A 21,475-nucleotide genomic window follows, 5' to 3' on the forward strand; every position below is an offset into this window, starting at 1 on the left:
AGCATGTTGGAAAAACATGTGTCTGTGTAGCTGTACAGTCAATACTGAAAACACTGCTTATTTCTGACCTGCCAAACAAACAAGTCATTTACTTCAACTGAGTCCAAAATAAACTTGGTTTCACTTAAAACCTGCACACAAAAATACATATGTTTCCAATGTATTTCCACAACCAACTTTTCACTTCAAAAAAATGTATTTTTTCAATGAGTTGGGACTGGCTGTGGTCAGTGTGGACATGTCATGTGGTTTCTCAGCTGGAAGCCTGGAATCTTAGCTTATCTCATATAATTAATTATTGGTACGTACCATTAAAAGTTAGCTACACATGCATATTTTAAGATGGTTTTCTAACCATAATATAGACCTTTGGAGGACTTCAGATGGTGTAAATAATGATTAACGTTGCATCTCCTGTCTTATATAATCTGCTGTACTCTTCCATCTTTTCCATGGGAACGTTCTTATTTAGAGGAGAGGAGCACTGTAATGTACTGCTCCACCTTCTACGTCTATTTCTCACAGACAGACAGCAGCAGAAAGGTAGAACAGTCAGATGTCTGACAAGGTTGGAGGCCAAGGCAGGAATTATTATTTTTCCAATAGCAAATATGTTCGTTGATAATAAAAAATAACTGGAAAATTAGAAACATTCCATCTCTCCCACCACTCATCTCTATCTCCATCCCTCCCTTTCCTCTTCTCCTTCAACTCCCCCTTTCCTCTGCCATCTCTATCTCCATCCCTCCCTTTCCTCTTCTCCTTCAACTCCCCCTTTCCTCTCCCATCTCTATCTCCATCCCTCCCTTTCCTCTTCTCCTTCAACTCCCCCTTTCCTCTCCCATCTCTATCTCCATCCCTCCCTTTCCTCTTCTCCTCCAACTCCCCCTTTCCTCTCCCATCTCCACGTCCAGCCTCCCTTTCTTCTCCTCCTTCAACTCCCACTTTCCTCTCCCACCACTCATCTCTATCTCCATCCCTCCCTTTCCTCTTCTCCTTCAATTCCCCCTTTCCTCTCCCATCTCTATCTCCATCCCTCCCTTTCCTCTTCTCCTTCAACTCCCCCTTTCCTCTCCCATCTCCACGTCCAGCCTCCCTTTCTTCTCCTCCTTCAAATCCCTCCTTTCCTCTCCTCCTTCAACTCTGGTCCAGCCTCTCCAACCTAATGTGTGTGTCTGTGTATCTGAGGGGTTGGTACAGCAGCAGACACATTTATGTCTCGTATGGATTCATGAAGTCTTCTTCTTGTCCTCCTTTCCTAGAAAATCCTGACGATGATCCCGACGGAGGAGGAGAAGCAGAGGATCCAGGATGCTCAGCTGGTGAACCCTGACGTCCCCCTGGGATCAGCAGAGCAGTTCCTCCTCACCCTGTCCTCCATCACAGAGCTGTCCGCCCGGCTGCAGCTCTGGGCCTTCAAGATGGACTACGAGGTCACGGAGAAGGTCAGAGCACCGCCACCTTTCTGTCATCCCTGCACCAATTCCTATAAATGGAGTCATGCGCTACCTCACACTTCCTACGTGTACATCATCATCATCGTAGGATTGTGCAATACAAGAGAGAACTGTGAAAATGGATTTGAATACGGATTGGCTTGTTGTAGTTCACATACCAAGGTGTCGTAGTTAAGGAAATAGGTGTCGTAGTTGAGGAAATAGATGTTGATTTCCATATAGCACCTGACTCCTCTATGGCTCCTCATTGTTGTTGAACATACGGGTTCAACGAAGAACAACATGATTATTCCTGGATGTTGTTTCTAGTTGCAGTCTTAAAGTAATAATCTGGTGACAGACGGTTACCATCTGTCCAACACACACGCAGAGAATCATCTTACAGTAACTAGAGAAATAGTCCCAAACAAATCACTTTAACATTTAACCTTCAAATAAATCTCTCTGACATTTAACAATCATAAAGTATTCTCAGCTGGTTCCTGTAATGACTAGCTTCAGTTTAAAAGGCCGTATTTGATGTGTGTGCCACTCTCTCTCTCTCTCTCTCTCTCTCTCCCTCCCTCCCTCCCTCTCTCTCTCTCTCTCTCTCTCTCTCTCTCTGTTTTACAGGAAGTGGCAGAGCCTCTGCAGGATCTTAAGGAAGGGATGGACCAACTGGAGAAGAACAAGACGCTGCGTTACATCCTGTCCACGCTGCTGGCTATAGGCAACTTCCTTAACGGATCCAACGTGAGTAACATTACAGAAGTCTGGCCTGGGGCTGGAGGAAGAGAAGAGATGAGCTCTCTTCCCCTCTCTCTCTCTCTCCCCCTCCCCCTCCTCCTCCCCTCTCTCTATCTCTCTCTCTCTCTCTCTCTCTCTCTCTCTCTCTCTCTCTCTCTCTCTCTCCCTCTCTTTTTCCCTCTCTCTCTCTCTCTCTCTCTCTCTCTCTCTCTCTCTCTCTCTCTCTCTTTCTTTCTTTCTCTCTCTATCTCTCTCTCCCTCGTTCTCTCCCTCCTTCTCTCCCTCCTACCCTCTGTGCCCCCTGCTAAGCACTGCCATATTGACTTGGCAAAGACAACAGTGTGCTCTATGTTTGTAGAGGAATGTGCTGTATGCTGTCCGTCTGTCTGTCTGTGCACCAGACACTAGCTAGCCCACTACAGCAGTGTATCTGGAAAGGGAAGGCCTCTGCTCAACAATGCACCCAACCTGACGCTGTCTGTCTATTGGAATGAAAGAGAGGCATAAAGAGAGACAGAGAGGGTATGAGTGTGTGTGTGTGTGTGTGTGTTTGCCTGCGTGCATGCCGTGCTTGTGTGTCTCAAAGGTTTAGGATATGAGAGCCAAACATGCAAGTCAGAAAACATGAGGCATCAAGCAAGTAGTTCAGCTAAATAATGCCTGTGTTTATATTTGACGATAAACCATTTAAAATGGGCAAAGGAACAAAGCAAACCTAGTTAGGATGATGTCTTTCAGGAGATGTTTTTATTCTCCTTTTTAGGTAGTGTGTGTGTGTGTGTGTGTGTGTGTGTGTGTGTGTGTGTGTGTGTGTGTGTGTGTGTGTGTGTGTGTGTGTGTGTGTGTGTGTGTGTGTGTGTGTGTGTTTAGGTAGCTCTGCTCTTGCTAACTAACAATTGGTAGGTCTGCAGTTGATTGTGGTTTGTGATAATCACTGACTAATGAAGCTGAATTACTGGTTGACCACTCAATAGAAACCCTTTCTCTTTGTACAAGATCTCGCTGTCCAACATAAAAATACCGATGTTCTGTAATCTTGTTGTCGTGCATATTGGTGACTCATGCTAAAGCGGAAATTTACTGCAATTTGGGCCTCATTTGGGCCTCATTTTGGGAGTCTGATGTTAATAGCATAGACTTGTGTCTGTTGTAGTTACATAATGGGTGTGCTTATTTTGTGTGTGTGTGTGTGTGTGTGTGTGTGTGTGTGTGTGTGTGTGTGTGTGTGTGTGTGTGTGTGTGTGTGTGTGTGTGTGTGTGTGTGTGTGTGTGTGTGTGTGTGTGTGTGTGTGTGTGTGTGTGTGTGTGTGTGTGTGTGTGTGTGTTTATGTATCCAGGCGAAGGGCTTTGAGCTGGGTTACCTGGAGAAGGTTCCGGAGGTAAAGGACACGGTTCATAAGCAGTCTCTACTGCACCATGCCTGTTCCATTGTGGTGGAGAAGTTTCCAGACAGCTCAGACCTGTACTCTGAGATAGGAGCCATCACCCGCTCGGCTAAGGTACGCCTGTGATTGCCTTAGTATAAAGGACTCATGGAAACTCATGGAAATGATGTTTATCCTTGTAATCCATTTCTTGCTATCAAGCAAAACCTGTAGCTAGATTCAATCTGATCACCCCATGTCGACTATGTACCTTTTTGCTACATTCACGGTAAACGCTGCATATGTGGGCTCAATCAGGAAATGACCTTTAAATTGATGTCGCGCTACAACGTGATGCTCTGCAGTCTAGATTTAACCTAGGCCCTAATCAATAATGATTGTCAGAAATAATTTATTTTATGTCCATGTAAGCAGCTTTAGGTGTTACTCATTAATTACCACGGTTGCTTGTATCAAATCCAAAATGCCATCTCCTGCCATTGTGTAGCTTGAGCAAGGCATTACGTCTAACCTCTTAACTAATCCAGGGGCAACACATTTCCTGTCAACAACGGACAACAAAGTCAACTTCTTCTCTGCCACCTTGTTTCTCAGGTGGACTTCGACCAGCTCCAAGACAACCTGAGCCAGATGGAGCGACGCTGCAAAGCATCGTGGGACCACCTCAAGGTCATCGCCAAGCACGAGATGAAGCCTGCGCTCAAACAGAAGATGTCTGACTTCCTAAAGGACTGTGCAGAGAGAATCATCATCTTGAAGATAGTCCATCGGAGAATTATCAACCGGTATGATTATAGTGAAGGGTCCTCTGATGCATTATTTTACCTCGTTGAAATACCATCCAACGTAGCTGTTTCTCCAGAGAGAGATAACGGTGTGATATCTGACGCCGTCTGTTTCTCCAGAGAGAGATAACGGTGTGATATCTGACACCATCTGTTTCTCCAGAGAGAGATAACGGTGTGATATCTGACGCCGTCTGTTTCTCCAGAGAGAGATAACGGTGTGATATCTGACACCATCTGTTTCTCCAGAGAGAGATAATGGTGTGATATCTGACGCCGTCTGTTTCTCCAGAGAGAGATAACGGTGTGATATCTGACGCCATCTGTTTCTCCAGAGAGAGATAACGGGGTGATATCTGACACCATCTGTTTCTCCAGAGAGAGATAACGGTGTGATATCTGACGCCATCTGTTTCTCCAGAGAGAGATAACGGTGTGATATCTGACGCCATCTGTTTCTCCAGAGAGAGATAACGGTGTGATATCTGACACCATCTGTTTCTCCAGAGAGAGATAACGGTGTGATATCTGACACCATCTGTTTCTCCAGAGAGAGATAACGGTGTGATATCTGACACCATCTGTTTCTCCAGAGAGAGATAACGGTGTGATATCTGACACCATCTGTTTATCCAGAGAGAGATAACGGTGTGATATCTGACGCCATCTGTTTCTCCAGAGAGAGATAACGGTGTGATATCTGACACCATCTGTTTCTCCAGAGAGAGATAACGGTGTGATATCTGACACCATCTGTTTCTCCAGAGAGAGATAACGATGTGATATCTGACGCCATCTGTTTCTCCAGAGAGAGATAACGGTGTGATATCTGACACCATCTGTTTCTCCAGAGAGAGATAACGGTGTGATATCTAACGCCGTCTGTTTCTCCAGAGAGAGATAACGGTGTGATATCTGACGCCGTCTGTTTCTCCAGAGAGAGATAACGGTGTGATATCTGACGCCGTCTGTTTCTCCAGAGAGAGATAACGGTGTGATATCTGACGCCGTCTGTTTCTCCAGAGAGAGATAACGGTGTGATATCTAACGCCGTCTGTTTCTCCAGAGAGAGATAACGGTGTGATATCTGACGCCGTCTGTTTCTCCAGAGAGAGATAACGGTGTGATATCTGACACCATCTGTTTCTCCAGAGAGAGATAACGGTGTGATATCTGACACCGTCTGTTTCTCCAGAGAGAGATAACGGTGTGATATCTGACGCCGTCTGTTTCTCCAGAGAGAGATAACGGTGTGATATCTGACACCATCTGTTTCTCCAGAGAGAGATAACAAGGTGATATCTGACACCATCTGTTTCTCCAGAGAGAGATAACGGTGTGATATCTGACGCCGTCTGTTTCTCCAGAGAGAGATAACGGTGTGATATCTGACGCCGTCTGTTTCTCCAGAGAGAGATAACGGTGTGATATCTGACACCATCTGTTTCTCCAGAGAGAGATAACGGTGTGATATCTGACACCATCTGTTTCTCCAGAGAGAGATAACAAGGTGATATCTGACACCATCTGTTTCTCCAGAGAGAGATAACGGTGTGATATCTGACGCCGTCTGTTTCTCCAGAGAGAGATAACGGTGTGATATCTGACGCCGTCTGTTTCTCCAGAGAGAGATAACGGTGTGATATCTGACACCATCTGTTTCTCCAGAGAGAGATAACGGTGTGATATCTGACGCCGTAAACTGCAATGTGATGCCGTCATGTTTTTCTCTCTACGTGTTGCAGGTTCCATGCCTTCCTGTTGTTCCTGGGCCATCCAGCGTACGCTGTGCGGGAGGTCAGCATCCACCGCTTCAGTAAGATCCTCAGTGAGTTTGCCCTGGAGTACCGGACAACACGGGAACGCGTCCTGCAACAGAAACAGAAGAGGGCCAACCACAGAGAGAGGAACAAGACCAGAGGAAAGATGATCACAGATGTGAGTGTTGTTGTTCACTTAACAGGCCTGCTCATCGGAAGTGGCTCAAATGGTGCACTACTCCCTATATAGTGGACTACCTTTGACCAGGGTTCTGCTAAAAAATTGTGTACTATAAAGGGAATAGGGTAGCATTTGGGACGCAGACCTTGTATATTTAAACACTTTGTCTCTTGCCCCATCTGGTCTCTTTTTCCTTTGTAGGCTTCTCCTGTCTTCTCCTGTGTTCTCCTTTCTTCTCCTGTGTTCTCCTGTCTTCTCCTGTGTTCTCCTGTCTTCTCCTGTGTTCTCCTGTCTTCTCCTGTGTTCTCCTGTCTTCTCCTGTGTTCTCCTGTGTTCTCCTGTCTTCTCCTGTCTTCTCCTGTGATCGTATGTCTTCTCCTGTCTTCTCCTGTATTCTCCTGTCTTCTCCTGTCTCCTCCTGTGTTCTCCTGTATTCTCTTGTCTTCTGTGTTCTCCTGTGTTCTCCTGTATTCTCTTGTCTTCTCCTGTGTTCTCCTGTGTTCCTCTGTATTCTCTTGTCTTCTCCGGTGTTCTTATGTCTTCTCCTGTATTCTCCTGTCTTCTCCTGTGTTCTCCTGTATTCTCTTGTCTTCTCCGGTGTTCTTATGTATTCTCCTGTGTTCTCCTGTATTCTCTTGTCTTCTCCTGTGTTCTCCTGTGTTCCCCTGTATTCTCTTGTCTTCTCCGGTGTTCTTATGTCTTCTCTTGTCTTCTCCTGTGTTCTCCTGTGTTCCCCTGTATTCTCTTGTCTTCTCCGGTGTTCTTATGTCTTCTCTTGTCTTCTCCTGTGTTCTCCTGTGTTCCTCTGTATTCTCTTGTCTTCTCCGGTGTTCTTATGTCTTCTCCTGTGTTCTCCTGTGTTCTCCTGTATTCTCTTGTCTTCTCCGGTGTTCTTATGTCTTCTCCTGTATTCTCCTGTGTTCTCCTGTGTTCCCCTGTATTCTCTTGTCTTCTCCGGTGTTCTTATGTCTTCTCCTGTATTCTCCTGTCTTCTCCTGTGTTCTCCTGTATTCTCTTGTCTTCTCCGGTGTTCTTATGTATTCTCCTGTGTTCTCCTGTATTCTCTTGTCTTCTCCTGTGTTCTCCTGTGTTCCCCTGTATTCTCTTGTCTTCTCCGGTGTTCTTATGTCTTCTCCGGTGTTCTTATGTCTTCTCCTGTATTCTCCTGTCTTCTCCTGTGTTCTCCTGTATTCTCTTGTCTTCTCCGGTGTTCTTATGTCTTCTCCTGTATTCTCCTGTCCTCTCCTGTGTTCTCCTGTATTCTCTTGTCTTCTCCGGTGTTCTCCTGTATTCTCTTGTCTTCTCCTGTGTTCTCCTGTATTCTCCTGTGTTCTCCTGTGTTCCCCTGTATTCTCTTGTCTTCTCCGGTGTTCTTATGTCTTCTCCGGTGTTCTTATGTCTTCTCCTGTGTTCTCCTGTATTCTCTTGTCTTCTCCGGTGTTCTTATGTATTCTCCTGTCTTTTCCTGTGTTCTCTTCACCTGAGACTCTCAATTTCTTTCTTGAACTTCCTCATTGTCATCCTCGGGATTTCATACCCACCTGCTCACTCTCCAAACAAGTGGCCACTGGTCACCTCAGACAACGCATTAATTTCCAATGACATCAGCATAGTTTCACACATCCAGTACAGTGATTGGTTACTGTAACAGTAATCAGTGATCTGTTTACTATGTATCCTATTCTAAAACAGCAGGACTGATCCCCTCTCCCCATACTCCTGCTCCTCCTCCTTCTACCCATCCTCCTCCTCCTGCTCCTCTTCCTCTGCCCCCCCTCCACCTGCTCCTCCTCCTGCTCCCCCTCCTCCCTGTGTGATGATGAAACTCCCTCCAGCCCAGAGGGGCCTGCAGCCTGCTGTAGGAGGGAGATGGAGCAGCACTCCAGGGCCTGTTGTCCTTGGTAGGGTTCACCTCCAGTTCAAGAGCACCCTAATTCAATCACTGTGTGAAATATTCCAACGTTTGGATGTCCCTGCAGGAGAAATAACTAGCCCCACAGCGTGATCCCGCTGCTCTCACAGGGAGGAGGGGAGCACAGTTGTGTGGTCGTCACACCCAATGGGGAATTTGTGAACCGTACAAAGGACAAGACGTGTGTTAATAGTCGACCAGCGTTTTTAGATAACCTCATTTACAGAATAGAACATTCCTCATTCTTCTTTTTGTGAGAGGTCATATTTCTGCTCTTTCTGTTTGACTATGGCGCCTCCAGCACATCTCATAACATCTCCTTTTCTGTCTTCCTCTTCATTTCATCTTCTTCCCTTTCCTCTGTAGAGTGAGGATGAAGAGGATGGTGAGGTATGGGTGTGTGTGCGTGTGTGCGTGTGTGCGTGTTTGCGTGCGTGTGTGCGTGTGTGTGTGTGTGTGTGTGTGTGTGTGTGTGTGTGTGTGTGTGTGTGTGTGTGTGTGTGTGTGAGAACAGGTGCATGTGTGTGTGTTATTTTTCCTGTGGTAGTAATGTCTCTAACCTTTAACCAAAAGCCAGAATTCTTCATCACGATCAAGTTGACATATTTCTCTCAGGTTGTGTGTCCGCTGTATTTCTTGCTGTGATTTTGAATGCAGCCAACAAGCTACAGTAGTAGTTATCAGACTAGGTATTGACAGTATGTTTAGAGGAACCAGCTACAGTAGTAGTTATCAGACTAGGTATTGACAGTGTGTTTAGAGGAACCAGTAGTTATCAGACTAGGTATTGACAGTATGTTTAGAGGAACCAGCTACAGTAGTAGTTATCAGACTAGGTATTGACAGTATGTTTAGAGGAACCAGTAGTTATCAGACTAGGTATTGACAGTATGTTTAGAGGAACCAGCTACAGTAGTAGTTATCAGACTAGGTATTGACAGTATGTTTAGAGGAACCAGCTACAGTAGTAGTTATCAGACTAGGTATTGACAGTGTGTTTAGAGGAACCAGCTACAGTAGTAGTTATCAGACTAGGTATTGACAGTGTGTTTAGAGGAACCAGTAGTTATCAGACTAGGTATTGACAGTATGTTTAGAGGAACCAGCTACAGTAGTAGTTATCAGACTAGGTATTGACAGTATGTTTAGAGGAACCAGTAGTTACCAGACTAGGTATTGACAGTATGTTTAGAGGAACCAGCTACAGTAGTAGTTATCAGACTAGGTATTGACAGTGTGTTTAGAGGAACCAGCTACAGTAGTAGTTATCAGACTAGGTATTGACAGTATGTTTAGAGGAACCAGCTACAGTAGTAGTTATCAGACTAGGTATTGACAGTGTGTTTAGAGGAACCAGTAGTTATCAGACTAGGTATTGACAGTATGTTTAGAGGAACCAGCTACAGTAGTAGTTATCAGACTAGGTATTGACAGTATGTTTAGAGGAACCAGCTACAGTAGTAGTTACCAGACTAGGTATTGACAGTGTGTTTAGAGGAACCAGTAGTTATCAGACTAGGTATTGACAGTATGTTTAGAGGAACCAGCTACAGTAGTAGTTATCAGACTAGGTATTGACAGTATGTTTAGAGGAACCAGCTACAGTAGTAGTTATCAGACTAGGTATTGACAGTATGTTTAGAGGAACCAGCTACAGTAGTAGTTATCAGACTAGGTATTGACAGTGTGTTTAGAGGAACCAGTAGTTATCAGACTAGGTATTGACAGTATGTTTAGAGGAACCAGTAGTTATCAGACTAGGTATTGACAGTATGTTTAGAGGAACCAGTAGTTATCAGACTAGGTATTGACAGTGTGTTTAGAGGAACCAGCTACAGTAGTAGTTATCAGACTAGGTATTGACAGTATGTTTAGAGGAACCAGTAGTTATCAGACTAGGTATTGACAGTGTGTTTAGAGGAACCAGCTACAGTAGTAGTTATCAGACTAGGTATTGACAGTATGTTTAGAGGAACCAGCTACAGTAGTAGTTATCAGACTAGGTATTGACAGTATGTTTAGAGGAACCAGTAGTTATCAGACTAGGTATTGACAGTGTGTTTAGAGGAACCAGCTACAGTAGTAGTTATCAGACTAGGTATTGACAGTGTGTTTAGAGGAACCAGTAGTTATCAGACTAGGTATTGACAGTGTGTTTAGAGGAACCAGTAGTTATCAGACTAGGTATTGACAGTATGTTTAGAGGAACCAGTAGTTATCAGACTAGGTATTGACAGTGTGTTTAGAGGAACCAGTAGTTATCAGACTAGGTATTGACAGTATGTTTAGAGGAACCAGTAGTTATCAGACTAGGTATTGACAGTGTGTTTAGAGGAACCAGTAGTTATCAGACTAGGTATTGACAGTGTGTTTAGAGGAACCAGCTACAGTAGTAGTTATCAGACTAGGTATTGACAGTGTGTTTAGAGGAACCAGCTACAGTAGTAGTTATCAGACTAGGTATTGACAGTATGTTTAGAGGAACCAGTAGTTATCAGACTAGGTATTGACAGTGTGTTTAGAGGAACCAGTTAGAGTAGTAGTTATCAGACTAGGTATTGACAGTGTGTTTAGAGGAACCAGCTACAGTAGTAGTTATCAGACTAGGTATTGACAGTATGTTTAGAGGAACCAGTAGTTATCAGACTAGGTATTGACAGTATGTTTAGAGGAACCAGCTACAGTAGTAGTTATCAGACTAGGTATTGACAGTGTGTTTAGAGGAACCAGCTACAGTAGTAGTTATCAGACTAGGTATTGACAGTATGTTTAGAGGAACCAGCTACAGTAGTAGTTATCAGACTAGGTATTGACAGTATGTTTAGAGGAACCAGTAGTTATCAGACTAGGTATTGACAGTATGTTTAGAGGAACCAGCTACAGTAGTAGTTATCAGACTAGGTATTGACAGTGTGTTTAGAGGAACCAGCTACAGTAGTAGTTATCAGACTAGGTATTGACAGTATGTTTAGAGGAACCAGTAGTTATCAGACTAGGTATTGACAGTATGTTTAGAGGAACCAGTAGTTATCAGACTAGGTATTGACAGTATGTTTAGAGGAACCAGTAGTTATCAGACTAGGTATTGACAGTGTGTTTAGAGGAACCAGCTACAGTAGTAGTTATCAGACTAGGTATTGACAGTATGTTTAGAGGAACCAGTAGTTATCAGACTAGGTATTGACAGTATGTTTAGAGGAACCAGCTACAGTAGTAGTTATCAGACTAGGTATTGACAGTGTGTTTAGAGGAACCAGCTACAGTAGTAGTTATCAGACTAGGTATTGACAGTGTGCTTAGAGGAACCAGTAGTTATCAGACTAGGTATTGACAGTATGTTTAGAGGAACCAGTAGTTATCAGACTAGGTATTGACAGTATGTTTAGAGGAACCAGTAGTTATCAGACTAGGTATTGACAGTATGTTTAGAGGAACCAGTAGTTATCAGACTAGGTATTGACAGTGTGTTTAGAGGAACCAGCTACAGTAGTAGTTACCAGACTAGGTATTGACAGTATGTTTAGAGGAACCAGCTACAGTAGTAGTTATCAGACTAGGTATTGACAGTGTGTTTAGAGGAACCAGCTACAGTAGTAGTTATCAGACTAGGTATTGACAGTATGTTTAGAGGAACCAGCTACAGTAGTAGTTATCAGACTAGGTATTGACAGTGTGTTTAGAGGAACCAGTAGTTATCAGACTAGGTATTGACAGTATGTTTAGAGGAACCAGCTACAGTAGTAGTTATCAGACTAGGTATTGACAGTATGTTTAGAGGAACCAGCTACAGTTGTAGTTATCAGACTAGGTATTGACAGTGTGTTTAGAGGAACCAGCTACAGTAGTAGTTATCAGACTAGGTATTGACAGTATGTTTAGAGGAACCAGTAGTTATCAGACTAGGTATTGACAGTATGTTTAGAGGAACCAGTAGTTATCAGACTAGGTATTGACAGCATGTTTAGAGGAACCAGTAGTTATCAGACTAGGTATTGACAGTGTGTTTAGAGGAACCAGTAGTTATCAGACTAGGTATTGACAGTATGTTTAGAGGAACCAGTAGTTATCAGACTAGGTATTGACAGTGTGTTTAGAGGAACCAGCTACAGTAGTAGTTACCAGACTAGGTATTGACAGTATGTTTAGAGGAACCAGCTACAGTAGTAGTTACCAGATTAGGTATTGACAGTGTGATTAGAGGAACCAGCTACAATAGTAGTTATCAGACTAGGTATTGACAGTGTGTTTAGAGGAACCAGCTACAGTAGTAGTTATCAGACTAGGTATTGACAGTGTGTTTAGAGGAACCAGTAGTTATCAGACTAGGTATTGACAGTGTGTTTAGAGGAACCAGTAGTTATCAGACTAGGTATTGACAGTATGTTTAGAGGAACCAGCTACAGTAGTAGTTATCAGACTAGGTATTGACAGTGTGTTTAGAGGAACCAGTAGTTATCAGACTAGGTATTGACAGTGTGTTTAGAGGAACCAGCTACAGTAGTAGTTATCAGACTAGGTATTGACAGTATGTTTAGAGGAACCAGCTACAGTAGTAGTTATCAGACTAGGTATTGACAGTGTGTTTAGAGGAACCAGTAGTTATCAGACTAGGTATTGACAGTGTGTTTAGAGGAACCAGCTACAGTAGTAGTTATCAGACTAGGTATTGACAGTATGTTTAGAGGAACCAGCTACAGTAGTAGTTATCAGACTAGGTATTGACAGTATGTTTAGAGGAACCAGCTACAGTAGTAGTTATCAGACTAGGTATTGACAGTATGTTTAGAGGAACCAGTAGTTATCAGACTAGGTATTGACAGTATGTTTAGAGGAACCAGCTACAGTAGTAGTTATCAGACTAGGTATTGACAGTATGTTTAGAGGAACCAGTAGTTATCAGACTAGGTATTGACAGTATGTTTAGAGGAACCAGCTACAGTAGTAGTTATCAGACTAGGTATTGACAGTATGTTTAGAGGAACCAGATACAGTAGTAGTTACCAGACTAGGTATTGACAGTATGTTTAGAGGAACCAGTAGTTATCAGACTAGGTATTGACAGTGTGTTTAGAGGAACCAGCTACAGTAGTAGTTATCAGACTAGGTATTGACAGTGTGTTTAGAGGAACCAGCTACAGTAGTAGTTATCAGACTAGGTATTGACAGTATGTTTAGAGGAACCAGCTACAGTAGTAGTTATCAGACTAGGTATTGACAGTATGTTTAGAGGAACCAGATACAGTAGTAGTTACCAGACTAGGTATTGACAGTATGTTTAGAGGAACCAGCTACAGTAGTAGTTATCAGACTAGGTATTGACAGTATGTTTAGAGGAACCAGTAGTTATCAGACTAGGTATTGACAGTGTGTTTAGAGGAACCAGTAGTTACCAGACTAGGTATTGACAGTATGTTTAGAGGAACCAGCTACAGTAGTAGTTATCAGACTAGGTATTGACAGTGTGTTTAGAGGAACCAGCTACAGTTGTAGTTATCAGACTAGGTATTGACAGTGTGTTTAGAGGAACCAGCTACAGTAGTAGTTATCAGACTAGGTATTGACAGTGTGCTTAGAGGAACCAGCTACAGTAGTAGTTATCAGACTAGGTATTGACAGTGTGTTTAGAGGAACCAGTAGTTATCAGACTAGGTATTGACAGTGTGTTTAGAGGAACCAGCTACAGTAGTAGTTATCAGACTAGGTATTGACAGTGTGTTTAGAGGAACCAGTAGTTATCAGACTAGGTATTGACAGTGTTTTTAGAGGAACCAGCTACAGTTGTAGTTATCAGACTAGGTATTGACAGTGTGCTTAGAGGAACCAGCTACAGTAGTAGTTATCAGACTAGGTATTGACAGTGTGTTTAGAGGAACCAGTAGTTATCAGACTAGGTATTGACAGTATGTTTAGAGGAACCAGCTACAGTAGTAGTTATCAGACTAGGTATTGACAGTATGTTTAGAGGAACCAGTAGTTATCAGACTAGGTATTGACAGTGTGTTTAGAGGAACCAGTAGTTATCAGACTAGGTATTGACAGTGTGTTTAGAGGAACCAGTAGTTATCAGACTAGGTATTGACAGTGTGTTTAGAGGAACCAGCTACAGTAGTAGTTATCAGACTAGGTATTGACAGTATGTTTAGAGGAACCAGCTACAGTAGTAGTTACCAGACTAGGTATTGACAGTATGTTTAGAGGAACCAGCTACAGTAGTAGTTATCAGACTAGGTATTGACAGTATGTTTAGAGGAACCAGTAGTTATCAGACTAGGTATTGACAGTGTGTTTAGAGGAACCAGCTACAGTAGTAGTTATCAGACTAGGTATTGACAGTATGTTTAGAGGAACCAGCTACAGTAGTAGTTATCAGACTAGGTATTGACAGTATGTTTAGAGGAACCAGTAGTTATCAGACTAGGTATTGACAGTGTGTTTAGAGGAACCAGCTACAGTAGTAGTTATCAGACTAGGCATTGACAGTATGTTTAGAGGAACCAGTAGTTATCAGACTAGGTATTGACAGTGTGTTTAGAGGAACCAGTAGTTATCAGACTAGGTATTGACAGTGTGTTTAGAGGAACCAGCTACAGTAGTAGTTATCAGACTAGGTATTGACAGTATGTTTAGAGGAACCAGCTACAGTAGTAGTTATCAGACTAGGTATTGACAGTATGTTTAGAGGAACCAGATACAGTAGTAGTTACCAGACTAGGTATTGACAGTATGTTTAGAGGAACCAGCTACAGTAGTAGTTATCAGACTAGGTATTGACAGTATGTTTAGAGGAACCAGTAGTTATCAGACTAGGTATTGACAGTGTGTTTAGAGGAACCAGTAGTTACCAGACTAGGTATTGACAGTATGTTTAGAGGAACCAGCTACAGTAGTAGTTATCAGACTAGGTATTGACAGTGTGTTTAGAGGAACCAGCTACAGTTGTAGTTATCAGACTAGGTATTGACAGTGTGTTTAGAGGAACCAGCTACAGTAGTAGTTATCAGACTAGGTATTGACAGTGTGCTTAGAGGAACCAGCTACAGTAGTAGTTATCAGACTAGGTATTGACAGTGTGTTTAGAGGAACCAGTAGTTATCAGACTAGGTATTGACAGTGTGTTTAGAGGAACCAGCTACAGTAGTAGTTATCAGACTAGGTATTGACAGTGTGTTTAGAGGAACCAGTAGTTATCAGACTAGGTATTGACAGTGTGTTTAGAGGAACCAGCTACAGTTGTAGTTATCAGACTAGGTATTGACAGTGTGCTTAGAGGAACCAGCTACAGTAGTAGTTATCAGACTAGGTATTGACAGTGTGTTTAGAGGAACCAGTAGTTATCAGACTAGGTATTGACAGTATGTTTAGAGGAACCAGCTACAGTAGTAGTTATCAGACTAGGTATTGACAGTATGTTTAGAGGAACCAGTAGTTATCAGACTAGGTATTGACAGTGTGTTTAGAGGAACCAGTAGTTATCAGACTAGGTATTGACAGTGTGTTTAGAGGAACCAGTAGTTATCAGACTAGGTATTGACAGTGTGTTTAGAGGAACCAGCTACAGTAGTAGTTATCAGACTAGGTATTGACAGTATGTTTAGAGGAACCAGCTACAGTAGTAGTTACCAGACTAGGTATTGACAGTATGTTTAGAGGAACCAGCTACAGTAGTAGTTATCAGACTAGGTATTGACAGTATGTTTAGAGGAACCAGTAGTTATCAGACTAGGTATTGACAGTGTGTTTAGAGGAACCAGCTACAGTAGTAGTTATCAGACTAGGTATTGACAGTATGTTTAGAGGAACCAGCTACAGTAGTAGTTATCAGACTAGGTATTGACAGTATGTTTAGAGGAACCAGTAGTTATCAGACTAGGTATTGACAGTGTGTTTAGAGGAACCAGCTACAGTAGTAGTTATCAGACTAGGCATTGACAGTATGTTTAGAGGAACCAGTAGTTATCAGACTAGGTATTGACAGTGTGTTTAGAGGAACCAGTAGTTATCAGACTAGGTATTGACAGTGTGTTTAGAGGAACCAGCTACAGTAGTAGTTATCAGACTAGGTATTGACAGTATGTTTAGAGGAACCAGCTACAGTAGTAGTTACCAGACTAGGTATTGACAGTGTGTTTAGAGGAACCAGCTACAGTAGTAGTTACCAGACTAGGTATTGACAGTATGTTTAGAGGAACCAGCTACAGTAGTAGTTATCAGACTAGGTATTGACAGTGTGTTTAGAGGAACCAGCTACAGTAGTAGTTACCAGACTAGGTATTGACAGTATGTTTAGAGGAACCAGCTACAGTAGTAGTTATCAGACTAGGTATTGACAGTGTGTTTAGAGGAACCAGTTACAGTAGTAGTAATCAGACTAGGTATTGACAGTGTGTTTAGAGGAACCAGCTACAGTAGTAGTTATCAGACTAGGTATTGACAGTGTGTTTAGAGGAACCAGTTACAGTAGTAGTAATCAGACTAGGTATTGACAGTGTGTTTAGAGGAACCAGCTACAGTAGTAGTTATCAGACTAGGTATTGACAGTATGTTTAGAGGAACCAGTAGTTATCAGACTAGGTATTGACAGTATGTTTAGAGGAACCAGATACAGTAGTAGTTACCAGACTAGGTATTGACAGTATGTTTAGAGGAACCAGCTACAGTAGTAGTTATCAGACTAGGTATTGACAGTGTGTTTAGAGGAACCAGCTACAGTAGTAGTTATCAGACTAGGTATTGACAGTATGTTTAGAGGAACCAGCTACAGTAGTAGTTATCAGACTAGGTATTGACAGTGTGTTTAGAGGAACCAGCTACAGTAGTAGTTATCAGACTAGGTATTGACAGTATGTTTAGAGGAACCAGCTACAGTTGTAGTTATCAGACTAGGTATTGACAGTATGTTTAGAGGAACCAGCTACAGTAGTAGTTATCAGACTAGGTATTGACAGTATGTTTAGAGGAACCAGTAGTTATCAGACTAGGTATTGACAGTGTGTTTAGAGGAACCAGATACAGTAGTAGTTATCAGACTAGGTATTGACAGTGTGTTTAGAGGAACCAGTAGTTATCAGACTAGGTATTGACAGTGTGTTTAGAGGAACCAGCTACAGTAGTAGTTATCAGACTAGGTATTGACAGTATGTTTAGAGGAACCAGCTACAGTAGTAGTTATCAGACTAGGTATTGACAGTATGTTTAGAGGAACCAGCTACAGTAGTAGTTATCAGACTAGGTATTGACAGTATGTTTAGAGGAACCAGTAGTTATCAGACTAGGTATTGACAGTATGTTTAGAGGAACCAGTAGTTATCAGACTAGGTATTGACAGTATGTTTAGAGGAACCAGTAGTTATCAGACTAGGTATTGACAGTATGTTTAGAGGAACCAGTAGTTATCAGACTAGGTATTGACAGTATGTTTAGAGGAACCAGTAGTTATCAGACTAGGTATTGACAGTATGTTTAGAGGAACCAGCTACAGTAGTAGTTATCAGACTAGGTATTGACAGTATGTTTAGAGGAACCAGTAGTTATCAGACTAGGTATTGACAGTGTGTTTAGAGGAACCAGCTACAGTTGTAGTTATCAGACTAGGTATTGACAGTGTGTTTAGAGGAACCAGCTACAGTAGTAGTTATCAGACTAGGTATTGACAGTGTGTTTAGAGGAACCAGTAGTTATCAGACTAGGTATTGACAGTATGTTTAGAGGAACCAGTAGTTATCAGACTAGGTATTGACAGTGTGTTTAGAGGAACCAGTATTTACCAGACTAGGTATTGACAGTGTGTTTAGAGGAACCAGTAGTTATCAGACTAGGTATTGACAGTGTGTTTAGAGGAACCAGTAGTTACCAGACTAGGTATTGACAGTATGTTTAGAGGAACCAGTAGTTATCAGACTAGGTATTGACAGTATGTTTAGAGGAACCAGTAGTTATCAGACTAGGTATTGACAGAATGTTTAGAGGAACCAGTAGTTACCAGACTAGGTATTGACAGTATGTTTAGAGGAACCAGTACTTATCAGACTAGGTATTGACAGTATGTTTAGAGGAACCAGTAGTTACCAGACTAGGTATTGACAGTATGTTTAGAGGAACCAGTAGTTATCAGACTAGGTATTGACAGTATGTTTAGAGGAACCAGCTACAGTAGTAGTTATCAGACTAGGTATTGACAGTGTGTTTAGAGGAACCAGTAGTTATCAGACTAGGTATTGACAGTATGTTTAGAGGAACCAGTAGTTATCAGACTAGGTATTGACAGAATGTTTAGAGGAACCAGTAGTTACCAGACTAGGTATTGACAGTATGTTTAGAGGAACCAGTAGTTATCAGACTAGGTATTGACAGTATGTTTAGAGGAACCAGCTACAGTAGTAGTTATCAGACTAGGTATTGACAGTATGTTTAGAGGAACCAGTAGTTATCAGACTAGGTATTGACAGTGTGTTTAGAGGAACCAGCTACAGTAGTAGTTATCAGACTAGGTATTGACAGTATGTTTAGAGGAACCAGTAGTTATCAGACTAGGTATTGACAGTATGTTTAGAGGAACCAGCTACAGTAGTAGTTATCAGACTAGGTATTGACAGTGTGTTTAGAGGAACCAGTAGTTATCAGACTAGGTATTGACAGTATGTTTAGAGGAACCAGCTACAGTAGTAGTTATCAGACTAGGTATTGACAGTATGTTTAGAGGAACCAGTAGTTATCAGACTAGGTATTGACAGTGTGTTTAGAGGAACCAGCTACAGTAGTAGTTATCAGACTAGGTATTGACAGTGTGTTTAGAGGAACCAGTAGTTATCAGACTAGGTATTGACAGTGTGTTTAGAGGAACCAGTAGTTACCAGACTAGGTATTGACAGTATGTTTAGAGGAACCAGTAGTTATCAGACTAGGTATTGACAGTATGTTTAGAGGAACCAGTAGTTACCAGACTAGGTATTGACAGTATGTTTAGAGGAACCAGTAGTTATCAGACTAGGTATTGACAGTATGTTTAGAGGAACCAGTAGTTACCAGACTAGGTATTGACAGTATGTTTAGAGGAACCAGTAGTTATCAGACTAGGTATTGACAGTGTGTTTAGAGGAACCAGCTACAGTAGTAGTTATCAGACTAGGTATTGACAGTGTGTTTAGAGGAACCAGTAGTTATCAGACTAGGTATTGACAGTGTGTTTAGAGGAACCAGCTACAGTAGTAGTTATCAGACTAGGTATTGACAGTGTGTTTAGAGGAACCAGCTACAGTAGTAGTTATCAGACTAGGTATTGACAGTGTGTTTAGAGGAACCAGTAGTTATCAGACTAGGTATTGACAGTGTGTTTAGAGGAACCAGTAGTTACCAGACTAGGTATTGACAGTATGTTTAGAGGAACCAGTAGTTATCAGACTAGGTATTGACAGTATGTTTAGAGGAACCAGTAGTTACCAGACTAGGTATTGACAGTATGTTTAGAGGAACCAGTAGTTATCAGACTAGGTATTGACAGTATGTTTAGAGGAACCAGTAGTTACCAGACTAGGTATTGACAGTATGTTTAGAGGAACCAGTAGTTATCAGACTAGGTATTGACAGTGTGTTTAGAGGAACCAGCTACAGTAGTAGTTATCAGACTAGGTATTGACAGTGTGTTTAGAGGAACCAGTAGTTATCAGATTAGGTATTGACAGTGTGTTTAGAGGAACCAGCTACAGTAGTAGTTATCAGACTAGGTATTGACAGTGTGTTTAGAGGAACCAGCTACAGTAGTAGTTATCAGACTAGGTATTGACAGTATGTTTAGAGGAACCAGATACAGAAGAAGTAGTTATCAGACTAGGTATTGACAGTGTGTTTAGAGGAACCAGCTACAGTAGTAGTTATCAGACTAGGTATTGACAGTATGTTTAGAGGAACCAGATACAGTAGTAGTTACCAGACTAGGTATTGACAGTATGTTTAGAGGAACCAGATACAGTAGTAGTTATCAGACTAGGTATTGACAGTGTGTTTAGAGGAACCAGCTACAGTAGTAGTTATCAGACTAGGTATTGACAGTGTGTTTAGAGGAACCAGCTACAGTAGTAGTTATCAGACTAGGTATTGACAGTATGTTTAGAGGAACCAGTAGTTATCAGACTAGGTATTGACAGTATGTTTAGAGGAACCAGCTACAGTAGTAGTTATCAGACTAGGTATTGACAGTATGTTTAGAGGAACCAGATACAGTAGTAGTTACCAGACTAGGTATTGACAGTATGTTTAGAGGAACCAGTAGTTATCAGACTAGGTATTGACAGTATGTTTAGAGGAACCAGCTACAGTAGTAGTTACCAGACTAGGTATTGACAGTATGTTTAGAGGAACCAGTAGTTATCAGACTAGGTATTGACAGTATGTTTAGAGGAACCAGATACAGTAGTAGTTACCAGACTAGGTATTGACAGTATGTTTAGAGGAACCAGATACAGTAGTAGTTATCAGACTAGGTATTGACAGTGTGTTTAGAGGAACCAGCTACAGTAGTAGTTATCAGACTAGGTATTGACAGTATGTTTAGAGGAACCAGCTACAGTTGTAGTTATCAGACTAGGTATTGCCAGTATGTTTAGAGGAACCAGTAGTTATCAGACTAGGTATTGACAGTATGTTTAGAGGAACCAGCTACAGTAGTAGTTATCAGACTAGGTATTGACAGTGTGTTTAGAGGAACCAGCTACAGTAGTAGTTATCAGACTAGGTATTGACAGTGTGTTTAGAGGAACCAGCTACAGTAGTAGTTATCAGACTAGGTAGAAGAATACAGATCCAGGAGATACATCCCAGGTGGATAGTAAAACAAGGACATTTCAGACAGGGCTTAAGGGTTAGGGTTAGAAATAGGGGTTTGAGGTTAGGTTAAGGTTTAGGGTTAGAAATAGGGGTTTGAGGTTAGGTTAAGGTTTAGGGTTAGAAATAGGGGTTTGAGGTTAGGTTAAGGTTTAGGGTTAGAATTAGGGGTTTGAGGTTAGGTTAAGGTTTAGGGTTAGAAATAGGGGTTTGAGGTTAGGTTAAGGGTTAGGGTTAGAAATAGGGGTTTGAGGTTAGGTTAAGGTTTAGGGTTAGAAATAGGGGTTTGAGGTTAGGTTAAGGTTTAGGGTTAGAAATAGGGGTTTGAGGTTAGGTTAAGGTTTAGGGTTAGAAATAGGGGTTTGAGGTTAGGTTAAGGTTTAGGGTTAGAAATAGGGGTTTGAGGTTAGGTTAAGGTTTAGGGTTAGGTTCACGGTTAGGGAAAATAGGATA

The 21,475-nt window shown here is 41.9% G+C and overlaps 1 protein-coding gene across 5 annotated transcripts in view; it reads left to right on the top strand.

The window, feature by feature from the left end:
- Positions 1-21,475, top strand: part of LOC110518388 (FH1/FH2 domain-containing protein 3-like) — a 252,091-nt gene that overhangs the window by 224,114 nt on the left and 6,502 nt on the right. For 4 of the 5 annotated variants that reach the window (XM_036937193.1, XM_036937201.1, XM_036937203.1 and 1 more), the window contains 6 exons: positions 1,263-1,445; positions 2,070-2,189; positions 3,521-3,682; positions 4,163-4,353; positions 6,099-6,291; positions 8,573-8,596. In XM_036937193.1, the coding sequence (XP_036793088.1) occupies positions 1,263-1,445; positions 2,070-2,189; positions 3,521-3,682; positions 4,163-4,353; positions 6,099-6,291; positions 8,573-8,596 (873 nt within the window). The remainder of the gene's footprint in view (positions 1-1,262; positions 1,446-2,069; positions 2,190-3,520; positions 3,683-4,162; positions 4,354-6,098; positions 6,292-8,572; positions 8,597-21,475) is intronic. The other variant, XM_036937197.1, reaches the window with a different exon arrangement.

Source organism: Oncorhynchus mykiss, chromosome 2 (genome assembly GCF_013265735.2).
Source record: "Oncorhynchus mykiss isolate Arlee chromosome 2, USDA_OmykA_1.1, whole genome shotgun sequence".
NCBI lineage: Eukaryota > Metazoa > Chordata > Actinopteri > Salmoniformes > Salmonidae > Oncorhynchus > Oncorhynchus mykiss.